This window comes from Psammomys obesus, unplaced genomic scaffold, assembly GCF_907164565.1.
Source record: "Psammomys obesus unplaced genomic scaffold, mPsaObe1.curated_primary_1811, whole genome shotgun sequence".
Taxonomy (NCBI): domain Eukaryota; kingdom Metazoa; phylum Chordata; class Mammalia; order Rodentia; family Muridae; genus Psammomys; species Psammomys obesus.
The window spans coordinates 15,938,404-15,961,892 of NW_026596039.1; the positions used below are offsets into that span (position 1 = coordinate 15,938,404).

Sequence of the window (23,489 nt, forward strand, 5' to 3'; positions counted from 1 at the left end):
GAATGCATACTTTTAAACTGCATTTATCGCACTCCTGAACTCATTAGCAGTGAAAAGGCAACACATTAAAAGATTTCAAATATTCTCTCTACACTCAAACTGGAGCACATACAAGAATAATTACCTTCCCAGTGTATACAATATCAAATAATCACGAACTTCATATTACCTTCACATCTTCAACATTGGGATGAGGTGGTGTTTTCATCTGCACAATAGTATAAAGTATATCATGGATGTGATTATTTAAATACAATACAGGATTAGCTATGACTGTTTTTGTCGATGCTATACTTGCTGAAAGCAGAGGCAAGGTGGTAGGTAGCGGCAATGGAGACTGGAGCTGCTTTACTGTTGTTTCCTGTAGATGACAATGAATTGTTTTTTTGTTTTTTTTTCCAAAATTGTCAAAACAAAGGAGGAAAAAACCCTAACAGTTTCCTGATAAAGTGCAGGTGGTAACACTTGACTAAAAGCAGCATGTTCCTGTGCTTGCTCACTTGCTCTACGAACACTTACTGAGTACCTCAACTGTCCCAGATACCACACCACATACAGAAAATATGAAGACAGCAACCACTCTGTAAAAACTTTTAAAGTGTATTATTTCTGTGCTGGTCAGTTTCATCCACTTGACAAACTACACTTAGCTGGAAAGAAGAACCTCAAAGAACCACCTCTATCACACTGGCCTGTGGGCAAGTCTGGGGGACATTTTCTTAATTACTGACTGATGGGAAAGGTCCTAGCTGATAATGGGCAGTGCCACCACTGTGCAGGTGGTATAAGAAAGCAGGCTGAGGAAGCCATGAAGAGCAAACCAGAAAGCAGCACTCCTCCGTGGTTTCCACCTCAGGTGTGTCTTGAGTTCCTCCCTGCCCTGACTTCTCTTGATAATGGACTAAATCCTATAAACCAAATAAACCTTTTCCTCCCCAAGTTGGTTTGATCAGTGTTCATCACAGCAAACCAGACCAACTTCCAGTTACTAAAGCCTTTTCCTCAGAAAGCCACACTGGAAACAGGACTACAGGCGCTGAAAATAAAGAGAAAATCATGAAATTTGCAAGCAAATGATGGAACTAGAAACGATCATCCTGAGTGAGGTATCCCAAAAGCAGAAAGACACACATGGTATATACTCACTTATATAGACCTATAAGATAGGATAAACATACTGAAATCTATACACCTAAAGAAGATAAACAAGAAAGAGGACCCGGGGTAAGATGATCAATCCTCACTTAGAAAGACAAATGGGATAGACATTGGACGTAAGAGAAAACAAGTAACAGGACAGGAGCCTACCACAGAGGGCCTCTGAAAGACTCTACCTCGCAGTGTACCAAAGCAGATATTAAGACTCATAACCAAACCTTCGGCAGAGTGCAGGGAATCATAAGAAAGAAGGGGAGTTAATAGGACCTGGAGAGGACAGGAATGCCACAAGGACCAAATATGTCTGGGCACAGGGGTCTTTTATGAGACTGTTTCTCTAACCAAGGACCATGTATGGATACAACCTAGAACTTATGCTCGGATGTAGCCCATGGCAGCTCAGTATCCAAGTGGGTACCGTAATAAGGGGAATAGGGACTGTTTCTGACATGAACTCAATGGGGGGAGGAGCCCTGCTAGGCCACAAAGAAGGACTTTGCAGCCAGTCCTGAAGATACCTGATAAACCAGGATCAGATGAAAGGGGAGGAGGTCCTCCCCTATCAATGGACTTGGAAAGGGGCAGGGAGGAGATGAGGGAGGGAGGGTGGGATTGAGAGGGAAAATGGGAGGGGGATACAGCAGGGATACAAAGTTAACAAACTGTTAAAACAAAACAAAACAAAACAAAACATTTACAGATTAACTGGAAGAGCTACTGAAATCACTAAACTAGCTGAGAGTAACGACAAGCAATGCCCATACCTGCTGTGACTCTTGCAGCAAAAACTTGAGTTCCATTCGTACTGAGGCCAGACCACCACCCTGGGCTCCGTGAAGGCTACAGTAACTGAGAAACACTCTTAGGAGATCCTGGTTCTTCTGCAGCCACAGCTTTCGTCTTTCTGCATGTTCCCGTTTGGCCTGCAATCTTCGTCTTTCTATTTGGTGGCGCTCATAGGAACCAATATCTGGCTTGTCCACCATTTCTTCCTGATCCAAAAGTTCACTCTCTACTTTAGAATACGCTTTACTGGAATATTCTTTAATAACTGATTCGTGGTTACATATCTCATGCAAGGCAGCAATTTCCTTTTCAAGCCAGTTATAGAGCTGGAATCTGAGCTTTCCTCCATCAACTTCATAACCTGTAGCCAAAGTTCTTAACTCAGTCATAAGGATCTTCAAACAAGCTCGGAACTTTAGTTGTTCAGCAATCACGTCGACCTCAGTGTCTCCTTCAGCATAGTCCTCTTCCTGAGGTGTCAATAATGCACTCGAATCTGAGGGCCCCTGGTCCTGTCCAGCCTTCATGGGATCTGTACTCTTCATTACTAAGCCACCCACATCATCCTCTTCTAAGACATCATCATGATCTTCACCCCAATCGAGCCTAAGAGGCTCCTCATCAACTGTAACCATTGGCTGACTCCAGTCAAACTGGGAGGAAGTCATGGCTGACCAGTCAGCATCAGAACTGCCATTGCTCACTGGTTTTGATTCTGATGGTCCATTCTCCATCCTTTCAGAAACAAAGTCAAGCTTTTCTTTTTTTGCAGTTAAGGAAGATATTTTGGTTACTTTAGGAATTTTAGAAAGTACTTCAAGGGCTAACACAGGGCATCCAACTTTAAAGTGTGCATTAGCGGTAGTAAAAAATAATTTTCTCTCTATGAGGTTAATTTTATCAGCCATATTTTTCTCAGCTTTGAGACCTAAAGTTGCCAAAGTTCCTTCAGGGGAAGCAAGATTTCTTCGAATGATTAAAGGATGTGTTCGAAGGTAGTTGTAAAAACTGAACACCACAGGGTTACAAGATTTGATGATGACTGCAGAAAACAAACAGATAAAAGTCACAAGTTTCTGTGTTAATTTGAATGTCTACTGAAAAATTAAAATAAATTAGTATTTCCTCAAAATATAAAACACTAAATATTATTATAAATAAATGTTAACCCAGCATTCATTCATATAAGCATTAAGTCTATGTAACTGAAACAAATGCTAGAGTAATGTCCAAGCCACATAATATCAAAGATGGTGCAAAAGAGGTGCACATAGCAACTCACCTAAGAAAATGGAGCAAGGAGAGAGACACGTTTATTTACTTATATTTTAAATGGAAGCAAAACACAAACAACTGGTTTCCATTCAAAAGATGGGAGGAATGGGAAAAGAAGCCTAAATTCTCTGAAAATACTTTCAGAAACACACTCATACACACACTCACATACAAACACTCATATATGTACATACACATATATGTACACACACAAACACACTCATGTATGTACGTACACACACACACATATTGAAATAGGCTCATTATTTAGCTAGCTTAGAACCTGAAATGTAGATCAGATTGTCCTTGAACTCACAGAGATTCACCTGCCTCTGCTATGTGCTGGAATTAAGCCATCTACCATTATAGCCAGCAACTTTATATTTATTTTTTTTTCAAAACTATTGTCAACATCCTATATGATTTTAAAAGGAAATAGATTTTTAAGATGTAATAAGATGTAATTCACAAAAATAAAACCACTACAAAACTAAACGAATATTATATCTCAACCTGATAGTATAGCCACATAAAGACAAATTATGGGGTGATGTTAAAATACGTTATTTGGCTGTTTATCTTTAGTGAGCTATACCATTAACAAAAATAATTTTAAAAGATTTAGGTTTTCTCAGTCAGCATTCTGTTGTTGAGCAAATATTTGTATATTTATTCTGAAACTATTCCATGCATATAGAATAGTAAATAACTATGTTAATATCATAAAAGCCAAACCTTTCACTATAAAACACAAGTATGAAACCTAAGAAGAACCTCATTTCCATATGAATTAGAAAGAAAACATGGTATCCTGCATTCTTTTTCTTTAATTTAAATTTTATTTTTTTACAGTCAGATTACTTGCTATAATTATTACTTTACTTGATTTATTGTTTTAATTAATACTTTTTTCTTTTTTATTAATTACACTTTATTCACTTTATATCCCTCCATAACCCCCCTCCTCCCCTCCTAATCCCACCTTCCCTCCCCCTTCTCCACGGATGCCCCTCCCCATGTCCGCTGATGGGGAGGTCTTCCTCTCCTTCCTTCCGATCCTAGTCTATCAGATCTCATCAGGAGTGGCTGCATTGTCATCTTCTGTGCCCTGGTAAGGCTACTCCCCCCTTAGGGGGAAGTGATCAAAGAGCAGGCCAATCAGTTCATGTCAGAGGCAGTCCCTGTTTGCTATGGAACTTGCATTCTTAGGGAGCACAGCTGACTTGCCAAGGGTTACACCCTCAAAGAAAAATAACTCCCCTTCCCTGGAAGCCATCAATTTTCAAGAATTCTTCAGCTAGCGGTGGGTGTGAATGAGCCTCTCCCCTATAAAATCTGTCTTACTCTTTAAAAGATACTTGGAAACTGACAAAAATCTACCTTGTTGCTCATCATCTTCCTTTGGTGTCTGTTCCAGTAATGTATCCAAGGCTCGGGTATAATCTTTCATTACCCAATAGGCAAGACTTCGCAGAAAAGGGTCAGCATGTAATCTTTTGCAATTGAAATCTGAGCCATCCTTTTGACAACCCAAAATTTTCTGATTCAAGATGGATATATAAGTAGATGAAGTCTCAAATTCAGATTCAAATAAACGGGCAATAACCATGGCTAGCTGAATATCTTCCATTTTTTCAAGACACACCTGCAAATTTAAATATTAAAATATTTATCTTAGCGAAAATTAAGTTAGAGATACATTACCCCACTGATAACCTTGTAATTGGCTACATATTCCCACGGCACAGATGGAGACCCTGAGGTTGAGACACTGAGAAGAGCTAGACGCTTGTTTGATACAATGATTTTTTAATCTTCAATTTTATTTATTTATTTATATTAATTATAGTTTATTCGCTTTGTATCCCCCCTGTAACTCCCTCCCCCTTCTCCACTGTTGCCCCTCCACCAGTCCTCTGAGAGGGGGGTCCTCCTCCCCTCCCTCTGATTCTAGCTTATCAGGTCTCATCAGAAGTGGCTGCATTGTCTACTCTGTGGCCTGGTAAGGCTGCTTCCCCCCCACCCCACCCCAGGAGGAGGTGATCAAAGAGCAGGCCAATCAGTTCATGTCAGAGGTAGTCCCTGTTCCCCTTACTATGGAACCCACTTGGACACTGAACTGCCATGGGCTACATCTGTGCAGGGGTCTTAGGTTATCTCCATGCATAGTCCTTGGCTGGAGTATCAGTCTCAGAAAAGACCCTGGTGCCCAGATTTTTTGGTTCTGTTGCTCTCCTTGTGGAGCTCCTGTCCTCTCCAGGTCTTACTATCTCCGACTTCTTTTATAAGATTCCCTACACTCTGCCCAAAGTTTGGCTATAAGCCTCAGCATCTGCCTCAATACCCTGCAGGGGAGAGCCTTTCAAAGGCCCTCTGTGGCAGGCTCCTGTCCCGTTCCCTATTTTCTCCCTCAATAGCAGAGATTTTAAATCAAGCAGAAGGATGATTGTTCCTGAAATGAGCATTAAACCAAGTATGTCAGTATTATTTGAGTCTCAGGTCAATTTAAATAGCATTCATTTTTAAATTAAACACTACTTAAAATGTTTAGATTTATACACTAACTCCTTTTAATTTCTAAACACATCTGTATATGAATTTGTACTGTTTAAGAAGAATCGTCTATTTATGTCATATTTGGGTGAACTTAGTTCAATGTAACTGCTGTTCCTGAGACTCTAAGCTCAATTTTACAATAAGAGCACCTGTTAGTCTTTTCTGACTATCTTCTAAGATAACATCTCCACCTCAAAGTTACAGGCATTTGTAACTAAAAATGTTAAACATGATGAACTGTAAAAAATACTTTTTAAAAAGTACAATACGCTCACTTTGCTAGAGATTTTTTTTACTTCTATTATATTTCTGGGGTATTTTAAATTGTTGCTGCTTTTAAATTTTATTATTTTTTTAGCTGTAGTTAAAAGAAAAAAATTACACACCAAAACTAGCCAGACCCTAGGACTATGTAACATCTATATATTACGTTGTATTGTACTGTATATTATTATCTTCTACACATTTTGTCTTGAGACAGGGTCCTCAGTAGCCCAGACTGATCTTCCTGTGTTTGCGCACAAGTACTAGATTATTTTCAATTCTATTTCTACTTCTGTCTGAGTCCAGGTAGTTAGTTTATAAAGGTAATAACGAACCTAAAAAGAGTCATCATGAAACAGAAAATATTAATGAATTTTTAAAAACTGCCTGCCAGGATTACGCACAAGAGGCAATGCTTCACTTCCTCACACACTCTGGCCATACTTAAGTCAGGTACATTGCAGAGTAACACAAACTGCCATGTTAGCTCCAAGTACTTAAGTACCAGCTTTTTTGCATAAGAATGTTGTAGCCTGTGCACATATTTAAATGGCTCAGAATCACAAGATGGACGGTAAAAAAAAATTCATGAATATTTTTGACATTTTCCGTAAGTTTCACATCTTAATATGTAATATGCCAAACCTGAAGTCGTAATTCCCCTTAAGCTGACCAGTGCCACTGAGTTCAGCAATCTCTGTACTCTGTTCTTACAAACATGTAACAGAAATTATAACCTGCTCTAAGGCCTCACAGCATAGTTGCTTATTTGCTTATTTATACCTCTATGGCATCTTTCAATGAACCAGCTAACAAGAAAAAAGCAGCAGATTGTTCAAAGCGCTGTTTTCCAAGCAAAGAAAAGGCATTTTTCAAAGCAGCTTTCCGCCATCTATCTTCATTAAAGTTGTGGCTGAAAAATGTTGTCATTTTTTCATCATGTTGTGACCTGGAAATGAGAACACAAACAGTAGTAACTATCTCACACTAAAAATATTTTAATTCTTTACAGAATGCATGAAAAGACAGAGAAACCCACTCAAACACTCCACTCAAAGAAAACGTCAGGTAGAGCTGGAGAGGAAGCTCAGTGGCTAGGCGCACTGGCGGCTTCTGCAGTGAACCCAGGTTTGGTTCCCAGCACCCACATGGTGGCTCACAACTCTCGGGATGCAACGTTCTTATTGGTCCCTGTGGGCACAGCATGCATGAAGCATGTAGTACACAGCATCCATACAGGCAACACAGCACACAGGCAGAGAACTTATGTACGTGAAACAAATAAATCTGAGAAGACTGCCAGCTCCAGTCACAGATGCTGCTTATTCGCATCTCCTCTAAGGAAGGCTGATGTGCCTGTGTACTCACACAGGAGACAAAAGTATCTTTTATAACATTTTATAAGAGCCCATCTTTCAAACGAAAATAAAAGATATTTTGCCCATTTGCTGTAAATAAAAGAATCAAGGCGTAAAGAAAGTCAGCAGATGTGACAGAGCTCCAGTAGTGAAGTCTTTTCAAAAGCAATAGAGTTCAGATCCAAACACAATCTCATTCCGCGAAATCCTGTGAAATGCTGAGGCACATTACCTGAACAGACCCCACACTACCGCTTTCTTCTTCATTGAAAGGTAGAATAAAGCAGCATCTAGGGCATCATTGTTCCTTTGAAAAGAAGCTTTGGCAACCTAAGCAAATAAAATAGCATGTAACTATTTGACAAAAGAACTATAATCAGTTACTCTAACAACAAATGCTTCCTTATTACTTCCTTAGCTCATACAAACTATGGAAATCAGAGTATGTGCTTATGGTAACATCCACCGAGAAAAAAAAGCATTTGCATGCCAGTAATCCTATAAAAACAGCAAAGCAGCTAGTGTTTACTGACCCTTTACTATATACCTGTCACCACACTAGGCACCTTCGCTTAATCTTAGTCACTAGTACCTACAATGAAGTAGTACTATGTTCTCATTTTATAGAGGAGGTAACTGAGCCAAGATTTTTAAGTAAATAACTAAATTCACACAGTAATGGAGGAAAGGAAAACCTAGGTAGCAATAAACTAATTAGAATACAATAATAACAGATGATTCAATAGATGTGATCATCCTTTGAAAATTCAACATACTATATTTCTTTTTTATACACCCTTTTTTATTTTTTATAATTCCTATTTTTTTATATTAATCAGATTATTTTCTTTGTATCACTTCATGGATAAAGCAGCATCATGCCAAGCCTGACAATCTGAGTTTGACTGTTGTTGTTGTTTTGGGGTTCTACTATGTACACCAGGACAGCCATGACCTCACTATACAGTCCAGGGTAGCCTCAAGTTTAGGGCAATCCTCCTGCCTCAGCTTCCTGAGTGGTAGCATTATAAGCATTTGACCCTATGTTTAGCTTATGTTTTGGAAACAGTACCTTACCATGAAGCCTAAACTAACCTGGATGTGTTCTGTAACCCGGCTGCCTCCTAACTGCTGACCCTGTCCTGAGCTTCTCAAGTACTAGGGTTGTGGGAGCATGCCTTAGAATCTATTTGTTTGTTTTCAAATAAAATACAGTTCAAAGAGTAATGTTTAAAAAATTCGTCTATTCCATTACCTGGGCATAGTGGCACATGCCTTTAATCCCAGCACTCAGGAAACAGAGGCAGCAGATCTCTGTGATTAATTTTAAGCCTGACTGGTCTACATAGTGAGTTTCAGAACAGCCAGAGCTCCACAGTGGGACCATGTTTCAAAACAAACAAAACAGATAGTATACAAAGCAAAATAAACTGACAGCATACTGAATAGAAATTTAATGAACATCAAGTTTGAAACTCTTATGTGCACCCACACACATATATACAAAAATAATAAATGTTATTTTAAAAAATTGTTCTCAAAAAAAAATCTGAAAATGTTCAAATTATCTATCTATAAAAGGTTTTCTAGAAGTTCAAAAATATCATTAAGGTTTGCTAGTAAAGGCAGGAGGAATTCACAACCAGACTGGGCTATGTAGCACCCTGTCTCAAAAAAAAATGTTTTTCCTTAAGGAAGGGGGAAGCAATAGAGAGGGGAATAGAAGGATACACATAATCTGAAGGAGAAAAGAGAAAAACAGGAATGGGGGCTTTGATTAAGGAAGGAGATAAATACAGAAGAAACAGGGATAGCTGAAAATACCATAAGGAATCTGTGCTGACAGTTTTTTCAGTCAACCTGACAAAGCTAAAGTCATCTGAGAGGAAGGAGCCTCAGTTGAGAAAAGGCCTCCATAAAATCAGGCTGTAGACAAGCCTGACGGGCGTCTTCTCAACTAGCGATTGATGGGTCCAATCCACTGCGGATGGCGCAGTCCCTGGGCTGAGAGTCCTGGGCTCTATAAGAAAACAGACTGTGCAAGCCAGGGGAGCAAAGCAGAGTACACAGCGCTCCTCCATGGCCTCTGCATCAGCTCCTGCCTCCAGGTTCCTGCCCTGCTTGAGTTCATGTCCTGACTTCCTTTGATGATGAACAGTGATGTGGGAGCATAAGTAGGATAAACCAGATAAACCTTTTCCTCCCGAAGTTGCTTTGGTCATAGTGTTTTATCGCAGTAGTAAATCTTAGTAATCGATTACTTAGTAATCGTAAGTAGTACTTACGATACTACTAGTATCGTAGTAATCTTAACTAAGATAGAATCATTTATCTACCTAAGACTACATATAATACATTTAAGTCTGTACACACACACACACACACACACACACACCCCTCACATAATTTAAATTAAATTTCCCCAGCTGCCCCCAAGATCCACAGAGTATCTGACAAAAATCTCAACACCAGGCTTAAGAAGTCCACTTTTGATTTGTTGGCCAGCATTGTCCAAGACTCTTAAATCACAGGCTACTGCTGTTGCCCTTGGCTGCCTCCTTGAGGTGAAAGTCTCTATTGATGAAGACACCATGCAGTAGAGCTGTTCTGAGCTGAGAGTCTCCTTCTTGAAGACTTGTTTTCATGGTACCAGAAGGAAGCAACCAATAGTTCTACCAGCTATGATGCCCACCAACTACAAAACACCATATCGCTACTGGTGCAACATTGGTATGTGAGTCTGGGCAGTAACCCACAGCTCAGGCCTACAGCAAAGACTTCAGGCCTTCCAACAAAAGGGCAATGATGCCTGGTACTAGGAATCTGCAACTATCCATGATAGCAAAATCATGAACCTTGAAGGAGAACCTGTAACTGCCACTTTACTAAAGTACCATAATCCATAATTACATACTAAACATTTACCCTTATGGTCACAGGTAAGTATAGGTTGTATCTTCATTAAAAAAAAAAAAAAAAAAGTCACCTTGTAACAGAGGTCATTATAGAAAACCACAACTGAACAAAATGCAGTCAACAAGTGACTATGTGGTGCTAAGCTGCAAATGACACATCGACAACACAATCCTGCACTTAAGGCTCAGCGATCGCTGCAGAAGAGGTAGCACAATGATTTGTTGTTGTTGGTGGTGGTGGTGGTGGTTTTTCAAGACAGGGTTTCTCTGTGTAGCCTTGAATTCACAGAGATCTGCCTGCCTCTGCCTCCCACAGTGCTGGGATTATAGATGGGCAAAAATATATAATAAAGGAAAGTTACCTTTTCAATGCATCTTCGAAGTGTGTTAACATTCCTCACCCACCAGCCTATCCCCATAGCTCTTAATTCAGACCACTGAGGGTCCCCTCTTTGAATTGCTGGAATCATATTGATCAGTTCTTCCTCAGCTTCAGAATGAAAAGCCCAGGCAAAATGGCAGGTAGACACACCTAAAATGGAAACATGAAATAATAACCTTAGGAACTATATCAGTAACAATGAAACAATATTCTGCTTAGTTAATATTCCTTTATTTTAAGAAGCATTTTCAATCAGAAAGAAAGAATAAAGGACCTCTACCATCATTCAGGATTTTATTCTGTAAGCCTCTGTATTCAAGATTGGTGACAAGACACATAATAATATCCCAATCTCTTAACGTTTCTTCCACATCTAATTCCTTTTTTAAATACAAAAATAAAGATATTACGAAATGATATAGTACACTATCACATGCATGTAAACCCAGTACTTAGGATATCAGAAATTCAAGGTCATCTTCAATTTGAGCCCATCCTGCCCTACACGAGAAGTTGAAACAAAGACTAACAATGAAATATAATCAATGAAAATTAAAGAAAACTGAGTACCAAGCTATTCATGAGCATACTCACCAACAAAAAAACACTGGTCAAGTCAAAAGCTTTATTATTTACTCTGCCATTTACCTGAGGATGGCATCCTTTGGCACTGAATTTAAACCTGCTCCATCCTTTGCTCTAACCAGAGAGCCAAAGGTCACTTAAAGCAAGCTCTAAATTTACTTGTAGTTGCATTTAATATAAGGACTACACAATAGCCATGAGCTCATCTCTCATCTTAGAAGGGAAGGACAGAGGACCAAAAGACCTACCAAAAGTGAGGGAGGAAAAGGAAGGGAGGGAGGATAGAAGGGAGTAAGAGAGTGAGGAAAAAAGAGAGGGAAGAAAAGGAAGGGGGAGAAAGAAAGAGAAGAAGAAGAGAAGGGTAGGGTAGGGTAGAGTAAAATGTATCAAATGGTGGTAAAAGGCTGAGTTTTGACAGTACCAAACACTACTTTTGACAATATAAATAAGTAATCATTCTGAAGGACAGAGAGTTAAAGAGTTTCACACTCTGACTCAGTAACTCAACTGCTAGGAAACTAACAAGAAATATATATCAATACAAAAACCATTTATAATAAAATAACATGAGGAAATAATGAGAATATATAAATAAAATATAAGGAAAAATAAACAATAAAAGCAAAATAATTAAATATAAGTATTTATATGTAACAATGTAATATAATTCACTACAATGATCATTCAAATTTAAAAGTCAGAAAAATGTAAAAGCCTTCAAAATAAGGGTTGAGTAGATGAAGTATGTTTTGATGCATAGCAGAATCCCATTTTTAATGAACCATGGTGGCACACATGTAATCCCAGCACTTGGGAGGTGGAGCAAGAACTGCCACAACTCTGGGTCAGCCTGGGCTACACAGTACGTAGTAAGACTTTACTTCCAAAACGGCAACAACAAAATATGAGGTTTGGTGTTCCAAAAAGCATACAGTCTAAACAAATGAGCACCAGTCTGAGAGTCTAAATGTTTACAAATAAAGAATCCTGTTTCCAGAATAGTCACTCTAAAATTCTATAGTTTCTATAAGTAAGAGGATGATATAAATCTGTCTCAAATGGGGGTATGGCAATATGCTGGACCAAAGCAAATGCACTGGGTCATTGTGGGAGACCTTTTCAAAACATTAACTTCCCTTGACAGCAACTAAGCACACTGATTTAAGTAAAAATGAGTGAAGTGGGGCCTAGCTGGGCACACCTTGAAGCCCAACACCTGGAAGCTCAAACACAAGGATCACTAAGAGTTCACGTCCAGCCTGGGCCACACAAAGAGATCCTGTGAAAAGAAAGGAAGCAGGGATTGCAGGGAGCAAGGGAGCAGAGAAGAGGAGGAAGAGAGGAAACAGAGATGACAACACAAAGAATGAAATTTACACGGCTTTTAAAGAGAAGGCATCAGAAAAATTCAGAGCTGTGCTGCAGATGCACACAGGGCACACAGGGTACCACAACCTTAGGCCTCTGTTTGCCACGACAACTCTACCACAGGCTCAGAAGCCGAGCTGTCTGAACAAAGGTCGAAGAGCAGGGCAGAGCTGAGGACACAAAGGAAACGGCGAGTGCGCACACGCAACATGAAGATCTCAGGGTACTGGCAGGCGTGTACATAAGATCCAGCTGCTTAGACACAGCCACCACCACCAAGTAGTGCAAACGTTTGACCTGTAACTAGAGTACCTTGGTGAAGGAGCTGGACGCGGTACAGCGGAGGCAGTGATGTTAACAGGCACGTGTGCAAGCGCATTGCCAACAAGTACCTCAGACCACACTCATCTAACGTGTCTCTGCCTGTAATTAAAGAGAAAATGTGTTAAGGGTTTCAACAGCCACAGACAGATTCAGAGGGGTTGAGCTAAACATTAAACTCTGTAATAATCTGTACAGTATATATATTTTAACATACTCCTTTGTAAACAATTTAGTGTCTTTATAAAAGATGTATAAAAATATATTACATTTATATTTAATGTAAAACAAATATTAAAACACCTAAGTAAAAATTGAGAAAACAAAGTTACAAGTACAAATAACATTAGTATCTATACTTACTCATAATGAAAGCAACCTTGAAATCTAGTGAAATCTATTAACTAAGTAAGTTTGTTGGACTGAATGAATGGCCTCCAAAGGCTCATATACTTTAACACTTGGTCCCATGTTTGGGAAGGATTGAGGGTGTGTCCTGCAGGAGGTGTGGTCACTGGGGGCAGGTTTTGAGGTTTTAAAAACCAACATCCACTCTCAGCTTGTTCTCCTTCTCTGCTAGTGGACCAGATGTCAAGTGCTCGGCTGCTTCTCCAGCACCATGCCTGCCTGTTTGTCTGTGTGCTCCCATGTTCCCCACCATCATGGTCATGCACTCACGCTTGGAAACTAAGCCCCAATAAACTTTTCTTTCTGTAAGTTGCCTTGGTCATGGTGTCTTTTCACGGCAACAGAGAAGTAACTGGAAGTAAGTCAGTTTGTAACTCTTGGTAGATTTTCCTACATGTACTGAGATTTTACTGACAGAAATTGTATACTAAAGTGAAATTATCTACTCTAAGACTTTGTAGGCTATTTAGCTTGACAAAAATAGCACAAAAAGATTTAAAATTTTATTTTCTAGGCTAGGCTTAGATTTAAAAGGGTAACTCGAAGCTTTGCCTTGATTCCACAAATTTTCTTGTACAGATTTGATACTGCTCAGTGAAAACGTGGACAAAGATATGAAAAACGGTGAGTGACTAACATTTAGCAGCAATGCGAAAGCATGGACAGATCCTAAGCCAGCAACTGGCAGAGTCCAAAAAAAGTGAAGTTTTCCAGAAGAAAGCAAAATATTTACAAATCAAGGGTGTTCTGTATCATACAATGGAGCCAGGGAAGAACTTCACTATGGGGTGAAGTCTGAGCAGAGAACTGAGGTTAGGGAATGAGCACTGCATAGATAGGGCGATCCGACAGATCTGGATGAGCATTCTACGCACAGGAAAGGAAAAGGCCCTGGGAAAGGAAGCGTTCCACGTCCGCGGGCTAACAAAAGGCCCAAACAGGGAGTGGAAATAAGCACAGATCATGTAGAACCTATAAACCACTGCAAAGCTCCTAAAGTTCAGGAAGCCACTGCATACACTGAACAGAGGAACGTCAGGCATGGTAGCACACAGCTAGGAATTCTCTGTGAGTTTGAGGCCAGCCTGTTCTCCATAGTAAGTTCCAGCCAACCAGGGCTACATAGGAAGACCATGTCTAAAAAAAAAAAAAAAAAGAGAGAGAGAGAGAGCGAACAAAAGAATGAATAGACAGACAGGCAGGCATGAATGTAATATTGTCCCCATTAAAGCACTGGTTTCTGTTTGAAAGACAGAGTTGATATGAATGAAGCTGTCAGGAGACTTTCTCAATAATTAGGCAGGAAACAACTGTGGCTTGAACCACAGCACAGGCGATGAAAAATGACTATATTCTGGATATAATAGAAGTGATACATGAGAGCAGGTGCCATTGATAGGACAGAAGAGTTGTCTCGCCAGAACAAATAGAAAAATTCTTTTACTTAGGATTCTTTGGCTGAGATGTACAAACCATTTAATCTTTAAGTGCAATTCTCCACCTATGAAATGGGAATATCCACTCTTGCCTTATCTACTTCATGAACGTCCACTATGACCAGAATAATTCACAGTGTTAGCCAAAGATAAAGCTTTGTATCAGAAAGTTTAAACTTTTCTTCATGGACTGTAACAAGTATTTCCTTTTTAAAAGATTTATATTTTTTTAACCTCTGTCTCTCTGTGTGTGTGTGTGTGTGTGTGTGTGTGTGTGAGAGAGAGAGAGAGAGAGAGAGAGAGAGAGAAGAGAGACTGTGTCTATATGGGTATGTGCACATGAGTGAAAGTGCACATGGAGGTCTGGGCTGGGTTACAGACTGTTCTAAGATCTCAGTGTGGATGCTGGGAATCAAATTTGGGTCCCCTGTAAGAGTAGCAAGCACTCTTAAAGGCTCTTCAGCCCCAAGGCCCACTTTCTTAATTCTCCAGAGAAAAACACCTAACAGTATCAATTATTACAACACCAATTGTAACAATATCAGTTGTACAAGAAAAGCTTATGCTTGTTTTGGGGGTGGTTTTGCTCTATTGCCGATAACCTTGAAGCAGTTACGACTTTCTGTTTCTTCCTAACATAACTAGAAAATGGGTCACAAATAAACCTTCTAAGGTTTATTATTTTAATCTACAGAAGGAAAATCATGGGGCTATACTGTAAGAAATTAAACCTGTGAAAAATATTTCTAATATTTTTTCTTCCAATTTAAAAGTTTTAAGAAAATTTAAAATTACAGTCTTGAAAGCAACAATTTTTCCACATATGAACACTATGTCATTTAATGCCTGTATAACTGAATGTGAGTGCCTTAAATTTTCTAAGGATTATTATCTTCATACATAAAACTATATATTATTATATACATATATACATAGTAATAGTCAACTACCCACCAGAGGATTATGATAATTAAATGGGATAAAGTACCTGGCACATAGTAATTCTTCATTTCTCTACAATATTTATTACAAGAATGAATGAATGAATGAATGAATGAATGAATGAATGAATGAATTAACGATCAATACTTTTGTTTCCTTTGCTAATGGTATTGTTTATAATTAACCCTATTTCCCTTAACTAGCTGAACAGGAGAGAATGAGATCCAATTTCAAATGGCAAGATATATATTACATTAATTGTCTAAAATTTTTGGACAAATTTATATAACTATAAAATATTATTTATGGGGCTGGAGAGTTCAGCAGCTAAGAACACTTAATGTTCCTTCAGAGGACCTGGGTTCAGTTTCTAGCGCACACAAAGCTCTGTAACTAAGGGTTCAGGAGATCTGATACAGGTACTAGGCACGCATGCAGGGCAAATACACGTACGTATGTAATAAAAAAAATTCATCAAACAAAAGAAATCCTTTTCAAAAATTCTCTATGCCTCAAATGAAAAAATAAGCAAACTGATCCATGAGCTCCTTTAAGCTTCATGATACAAGAAAACAAAACAAAAAAGGGTCATTTTTATCACTCAAAGAAAAACAACAGCATTAGAATCAATGTTCAGTGAGATGCACACAGACATCACAAATCCACACGTCACACAGGCAAGCGACAACCTGCCTCAATGGCCTTTTCTTTTATAAAGAAACATATTCTATAACAATTATCCATAGGTCTTTTTTCCCTATAAGGGCTAAAAGAAAACAACAATTTATTGCGCAGATAACACAATACTTGTGTTAGTTATAAGCTTCACATTCACAGTGACCTGCTTACCTGAGTAGTTCTTATCCCTGTTCTCATCAAGCTCAGTACTGGTGGTGGCCACAGTATCAGCCAACGCTACAAGGAACATCTGCTCCAGGCGGGTGAGTCCTGGCAGGCTTGAGTGCATTAGATGACTTGATAGTACTCTAGCATGTTCCTGGCCAAAATACGCTGGTCCGTACTGTGACAGGTTTATTACTTTTGATTTGTTCTCTCTCTTTTCTGGCTCTAAATCGATATCATCTGTTGTTATCTCCTGGACTTGGAACAGCTCTGAATATTGATCCTCTGGTTGGCTTTCAATATGGTCCTCGTAGCTCTGGGGCTTTTTTGTACTCTCTTCTGAAATTCGGTAGGATGTGTCCTGATCTGCAGCAAGCAATGCGTGCAGCGGTAGCGGAGGAATAGAATCTATCTCAGTATAATCTCGCGTACCATCTTTTCCAATGGTAACAGTATCCTTTGCTGTACTGCCGCTCACACTAATGGTCCGAGAGAGGTGCCGCTTACTTCCTTCTCCAGCATCAGCATCCCTAACTATTGCAACTTCACCTGCAATACACTTCACTAAATGGGAGAGAATGGCTTTAGCTCTTCTAACTTTCCCTAAGTCCATCAACTCTAACAGCTGAGTTGGATGATACTGTGGGAGAGTGGGCGAGAGAGCATGTGCGGCCTCAAATAAGCCACCATCTTGAACCACAGTTGGTGAACAAAAAACATCATCAGTGACAGCTGCTCCTTCAACAATACTTTTTCTTGTGGATTTAAAGGCAGGATGATCATGGACTGCTGCCTCATCACCAGGGCTATCAGCTTCAATGTCTCCAAATTTGACAGAATGCTTCCATTGGGCATATACATGCATTTCACAGTCCATTCCCACCACCAATATTCCATCTCTTACCCAAGAGAGAGAAACAGGCAGTGAAGGTGTGCCATCCACAGAGGATACCAAGTCTATAGATCTCAGAAGAACCCACCTTGACCTAACTCCTTGCTTGATACTACCACCTAGTGGTAAAGTAATGACAGCTACTCCCTCCTTACTGTTGGTTTGGTCAGTTACAATCCCGGAAAGTCTCCCATACATGAAGATATTAGCACCAACTCCCACTGTGAGAATGTGAGAGCCATCTTCTTTTGACACCCAGTCCAAATGTACTAAATGCTTGATATTTGGAATAAGGTACCTATCCTTACTTAAAAAAGCATCTGATTTGCTATATACAAACAGATTACTGTCAACACTGACCCTTGAATCAAGTACACTCCCAACCTTAACCAAATCATCAAGATGGATGGTCTGTTCTAAAACCCACTCTGACCCTCCTGTAGATTCGCATTCGAATATACAGACATGCATAGAAAACTCCTTAGAAATAAAACCATTGTGGTGGATAGGCTGCTTGTAGGCCACTGCCAGACGGCCTGTGTATGAGCAGCTAACAGCAACGGGTCTGCCCACAATGCTCACAGTACTGCTGTTATCTTCCCCTTCATCATTCATCAATGGCCATCTCCTCCAATGATAGGTTTCCTTCTCAGCGCTTGAGTTAGTTTCCATGGAACATTTCCAGAAGCGTACTTTATTGTCCGAGCAAGTTGTAACCACTAAGTAAGGTGCAAGGCATACTGGATAAATTGAAGAGGAACTCAGGTGACCTTTATAAAAAGGAAAGAAAACAGTCATACTCAGAGACTCACACAATGTGAGATCTATCAACGGACCTTAAATCCATTATTTGTTTAATTTATCCTCTCTTAATATTGAACCAGAATCCTCATTCCTGTCTACCATCACTAACACTTTCCATTTATTGTCAATATAATGACTAAGATTTTTGGGTCAGAAGAGCTGAATTCAAGTTCCAATCCATCAGTACCTTTGGAAGAATGGAAAAACCATTTAAAGATGTAAGTCTGTTCCATTTAAATAACAAGAAGCAATTATTATTCAACTTGGGATGTTACTGTCTAAGAGACATTTGAAAGCACTTCATAAAACCTCTGTAAATATAATTTATTTGTGAGTTTCAACAAACAAATGAGCATATTACAAACTTTTCAAATATTTTAAAAATTGATTAGTTATGTGTATGTGCACATGAGTACAAGTGACCTTGGAGGCCAGACATGAGTGACAGATCCCCTAGAGCTATAATTATAAGTGGTTAGAAGCTGCCTGATGTGAGCACCTTACTGTAGGTTTCTGGAAGACAGCAAATGTTCTGTATTTGGAAAATATACCTGCAATCCAAGTATTTGGAAGGCAGACGCAGAAGGATTAAAAAGTTCAAGACTTTCCTATATGTATTCCTATATCCAGATCAGCTTGAGTTACAAATAAGACTTTGTTTGTCAAAAACTAAACAAACAAAACCAAAACAATTTGCCTAGATCTGCGTTGAACACAAAAACCCATAATAAGTCCCTCCCTCTCTTTTTTCAAGACAAGGTTTCTCTGTGCAGCCTTGGCTGTCCTGGACTCACTTTATAGACCAGGGTGGCCTCGAACTTAGAGAGATCCGCCTGGTTCTGCCTCCCTGAGGGCTGGGATTACAGGCATGTGCAACCACACCTGGCTCAATGAAAGTCTTCTCAAGGTAGTCCTTCAATATCATCCACCGGAGAGCCAAATAAGACTGAACCTGCACTTTGGTTTGTCAATATCACTATTCTAGGAATTCTCCAATCAGAACGCCATAGGGGCAAGTCCTTTCAAATGTAGCCTCTAGTCCAATCCTTCACCTCATCTACCTTACTAAAGTCAGCATCATTACAGGCCAGTCAAGTCCAGTTCTGAGAATAGCATGGATGGATGGATGGATAGATGACTGACAGAAGCAGACAGACAGACTGAGCATTTACAGATAAGGAGGCGTGGGCGCAGGTTCACATGTGTAATGGAATACACATGGAGGACCCCTGCCACTTTCTAGGACCAGAGATTGCACTCAGGTCATCAGGCCTACAGAAAATGTCTCTACCAGCAGATCCATTTCAATGTCCTGAAATACGTTTTTTAATGTGAAGGATCCTGTCTACATTTAATACTATGATGGCAAAACATTTCTATGCAAGTTACTGAAGCTCCTTTTGGTGTTGTAGTCACAGCTACACGGCTTAGTAGGTAACAGTGCTTGCCCCCAAGCCTGATGCTCCAATGTGATCTCTGAACCTGCTGGAACTGACTCCAGCACAGTATGTTCTGAGATCCACATGTGTGTTGTAGCATGGGCCCTCCTGATAGATAGATAGATAGATAGATAGATAGATAGATAGATAGATAGATAGATAGATAGATAGATAGATAAATGTAAAGTATTTTAAGACTTCACTCTGTGCTAATCACATTTTAGCTTTATTATGTATGTGTGAACAAGGTCTGACAGACAGGTTGAAGAGAAATGTAATCCCAACACCCAGGAGGCTAAGACAGAAAGACTCTCCTGAGTGCCAACTACATAACAAGAAAAAACAAAGAAAAGGGAGAATAAATGCAGCTTCTTAGGAGATAATTTCAGATTCTTTCTTAGTTACCTTGAAGCATATATTTAAAACTGTTCGGTTCCTTCTCACCATGACCCACCCCTCCAAATGCACATGGCCGGAGAAAACCAGCAAACTGAATTTTTCATAAAAATGATTAACAGAAACATTTCTAAACAAGTAGATCGCTACAAGCAGTAACTTCCTCAATGTCACTGTAGCACATATCAGAAGACGACACTCTGGGCCATCACTGCTCAGTGTCAGAACACTTTACCTGCTGAAGGTGTTGCTCTTATGACTTCAACAGCTTCCGGCAGATCCAGCGGCTGGCTATACACCAGTCTGGAGCTCAGAATGAGTTTACTAGCAGTTTGAAGATTGGCAATGGATGAAGAGTGTGGCATGGAGCTCACACTAGGGGAGGTTTCTGGAGAAGACTCCACATTCTTCTGTCCAGGTACTGAAAGCAGACTATCAGATGAGATGCCTTCTGCAGCTTTAGCTTTGCAAATAAATTTGAGATCATTATCACCACTACACACATAAGAGGAGACATTTTACTATTCTCTAAATGTTTCTTAAAAGTATTCCCAGTTCTGGGGAGACAATTTTCAGACTCCTTCTTGGTAACCTTGAAAAATACATACTTTTCAACTATTTTTTTTTCCTTCTCACCATGACCAACTCCTTCACATGGGTATTTCAGGTGAGAACCACAACATATGAGATCTAAAACCTTAACTTACACAGTACAGCATCTCTAAACCTCAAACACACTAAAAGCCTAAAAAATATATCAACATACAAACACCCATGCCTAACCCCAGAGACACTACTTACAAACACCCGTGTCTAACATCAGAGACACTGATTACAAACATCCGTGTCTAACCTCACAGACAATGATTACATCAACTGGAGCTAGACCACAGTAATCTGTACTCTTAGTAAGCAGTCTAGTGGACTAACAAGATTGCTTAGTAGATAAAGGTACTTGTTTAATATTCATAAAACTGGGTAGTAGCATAATTATTAGAAATAACAGACTCTTTTGACAGTTCTTAGTACTTTGTGCTAACTAATTTAAAATATTCACCTTGAAAACTAAATGACACGTGTCTGAGAGGATAAACCAGTTACCCTGAACCAAAGAGTACATATAACATTATGTATTAAAATATCACACTGTAATCCATAAAAAAATCTAACTAAATTAGAAAAAAAAATACATGTAAAATATCTTATTACCCCAAAACAGTGAACTCAGCATGGTATGGCTATCCATGTGATTCTTTACTTAACAATTATCTCTCAGAAAGCAAAGTTTAAGAGTCAATATAGCCTACATAGTAAGTTCATAGCTAGCCTAGGCTATATAATGAGATTGTGCCTCAAAAAAGAAAGAACAAAAAGGAAACGGACATGGAAGCACAGCTCAATGATAAAGTCCTTACCGAGGGACCAGAAACAGTGTACCAAATGTAGCACTCCAAGCTGCCCCATTCAATTTCTTTGCTTCGTAATTAATCTGAATGTGTATAGTAAAGCATGTGAAATAATTTATCATGCGCTACTGTATTTCTTAATTTTATCCTTCAGATGTTCACTCATATTTTGCCACAACTGCTTCTCATAATGTCAAGGTGATGCACAGTATATCAGAGAGCTACACGAGACTCCACAAAATGTGCCACACTGACTCTGCCATCAGGGCAGACTGAAAGACACGGCATCCACAACAGGCAGCAGGCACTCGATAAGTGTTAACTAAAAACAAATCAGTCACTTTTTTTTTAAATTTCCAGAATGTCTACTCTGCCCCAGACTGGTTTATTTTTAGGATCAATCTGTTTCAGAAGTTTAGCATGGCTGCATGTATCTTCCAAATCTAACACTCAAAAGACTTAGGATCTTGGACTGGGCCTTGTAACAGCTTGGGCTATAGCATGAGAACCCCCATCTCAATAAAAATAAAATATATCTATGTGTATTAAATATACATATTTAAGTAAAGAAAGTTTAGAAGAGACTTTTACTCTCATTCATCAACTCAATTTATAATTCACTCCTTCCTTTTAAAGAATCAACCAACCTAAAGCATTTTCTATAAAATGTCTTTATTTTACAACATTTCTATATAAAATGGTAATATAATTACTTACCTAAACATGCTTGTACAGATTTAAGATGAAGGTGCCACATATGGAGAATAGAGTTATTATTGCTGTCCTTCTCAATGACTACTAAAAAGAATTTTTCTGAAAACGGTGGAGGGCGATATCCTATTGTTCAAAGGGAAAATAATTAAGTTAATTTTTTCTGTAGGGCTAGAAAAAATTTTAATGGTAAAAAAAATAAAGAAAAAACACCTCTTGTTATACATGGAAGTTAGAAAGAAAGCAAATATGATTACTTGAATATGACCTGTCCTTTCTAAAACCCTTATGATTTAATTCCCACTGTATTAAGGCATTAATAAGAATTAATCTGATTGTAGTATTTCCAAGGTGGGACCTTTAAAAGGCAGTAGGACTAGATAAGGCATCAGGGTGGAGCCACAATGGTTGTATACTGGTGGCTTTCTAAGAGGGAGTAGGAAGAGGTTTTTCCCTCCCTCTCTCTATGTGATATTCTGAGCTGCCCCCAGGACTCTGCCATCATCAGATGCAGCCTTTCAACCTTGGACCAAACATCACAAGCCAACATCTCTCCTTTAACATTTATATCGTCTACGGTACCGGACTACTGAAATACATCAGAAAACAGACTAGTCAGGAAAAATTCATTTCAAGGATGATTTTTAATATAACTTTGTTTAAAAAGCTACATAGCAATCACAACAAATTGGGCTCTGTCAAATTATACAAACAGGGCAATGAACTGGCTAATGGATAAAGGAGCTTGTTACACAAGCCTGGCTTCCTGAGTTCAAGTCCCAGAACCCTCGAAAAGGAGAGGAGAGAACTAACTCCACAGGGTTATACAAACTCACATCATGCTCTCTTATATACACAATGATAAATAAAATTTAAAATTTAAAAACACATAAAGGCCAACACAAAAGGAATCCAAAGATGGACCACCAATCAGGCATTAAAGTTAGGCATGAAGGTCAGTGAGATGGATGGGGTAAGGCCTGACTTTATTCAACAGAGCCCGTGCTGTTCTCTGAGCTGCACACATGCACACTGGCACACAGGCCCATGGACACATATACACATAATAAATAATTAAAAGAACAAAACATTTTCATCCCATTATACTACCTTACTAATATGAAATAAGCTTTTTAAAAAAATTGTAAGAAATTGAGAGAGAGGCAGTTGTAAAGGCACAGAGAAACTTGCAGAAGTTTCATGTTTGAGTACATTTTTCCTGTTAACAACTGCGTTTGTTAAAA

The 23,489-nt window shown here is 39.1% G+C and overlaps 1 protein-coding gene across 8 annotated transcripts in view; it reads right to left on the bottom strand.

Moving 5' to 3' along the window:
- Positions 1–23,489, bottom strand: part of Dmxl2 (Dmx like 2) — a 141,672-nt gene that overhangs the window by 36,438 nt on the left and 81,745 nt on the right. For all 8 annotated transcript variants that reach the window (XM_055621810.1, XM_055621812.1, XM_055621811.1 and 5 more), the window contains 10 exons: positions 22,252–22,371; positions 20,364–20,591; positions 16,604–18,259; positions 12,960–13,070; positions 10,675–10,844; positions 7,630–7,727; positions 6,823–6,988; positions 4,600–4,864; positions 1,923–2,986; positions 170–361 (listed from right to left, as the gene is read on the bottom strand). In XM_055621810.1, coding sequence (XP_055477785.1) covers positions 170–361; positions 1,923–2,986; positions 4,600–4,864; positions 6,823–6,988; positions 7,630–7,727; positions 10,675–10,844; positions 12,960–13,070; positions 16,604–18,259; positions 20,364–20,591; positions 22,252–22,371 — 4,070 coding nt within the window. The remainder of the gene's footprint in view (positions 1–169; positions 362–1,922; positions 2,987–4,599; positions 4,865–6,822; positions 6,989–7,629; positions 7,728–10,674; positions 10,845–12,959; positions 13,071–16,603; positions 18,260–20,363; positions 20,592–22,251; positions 22,372–23,489) is intronic.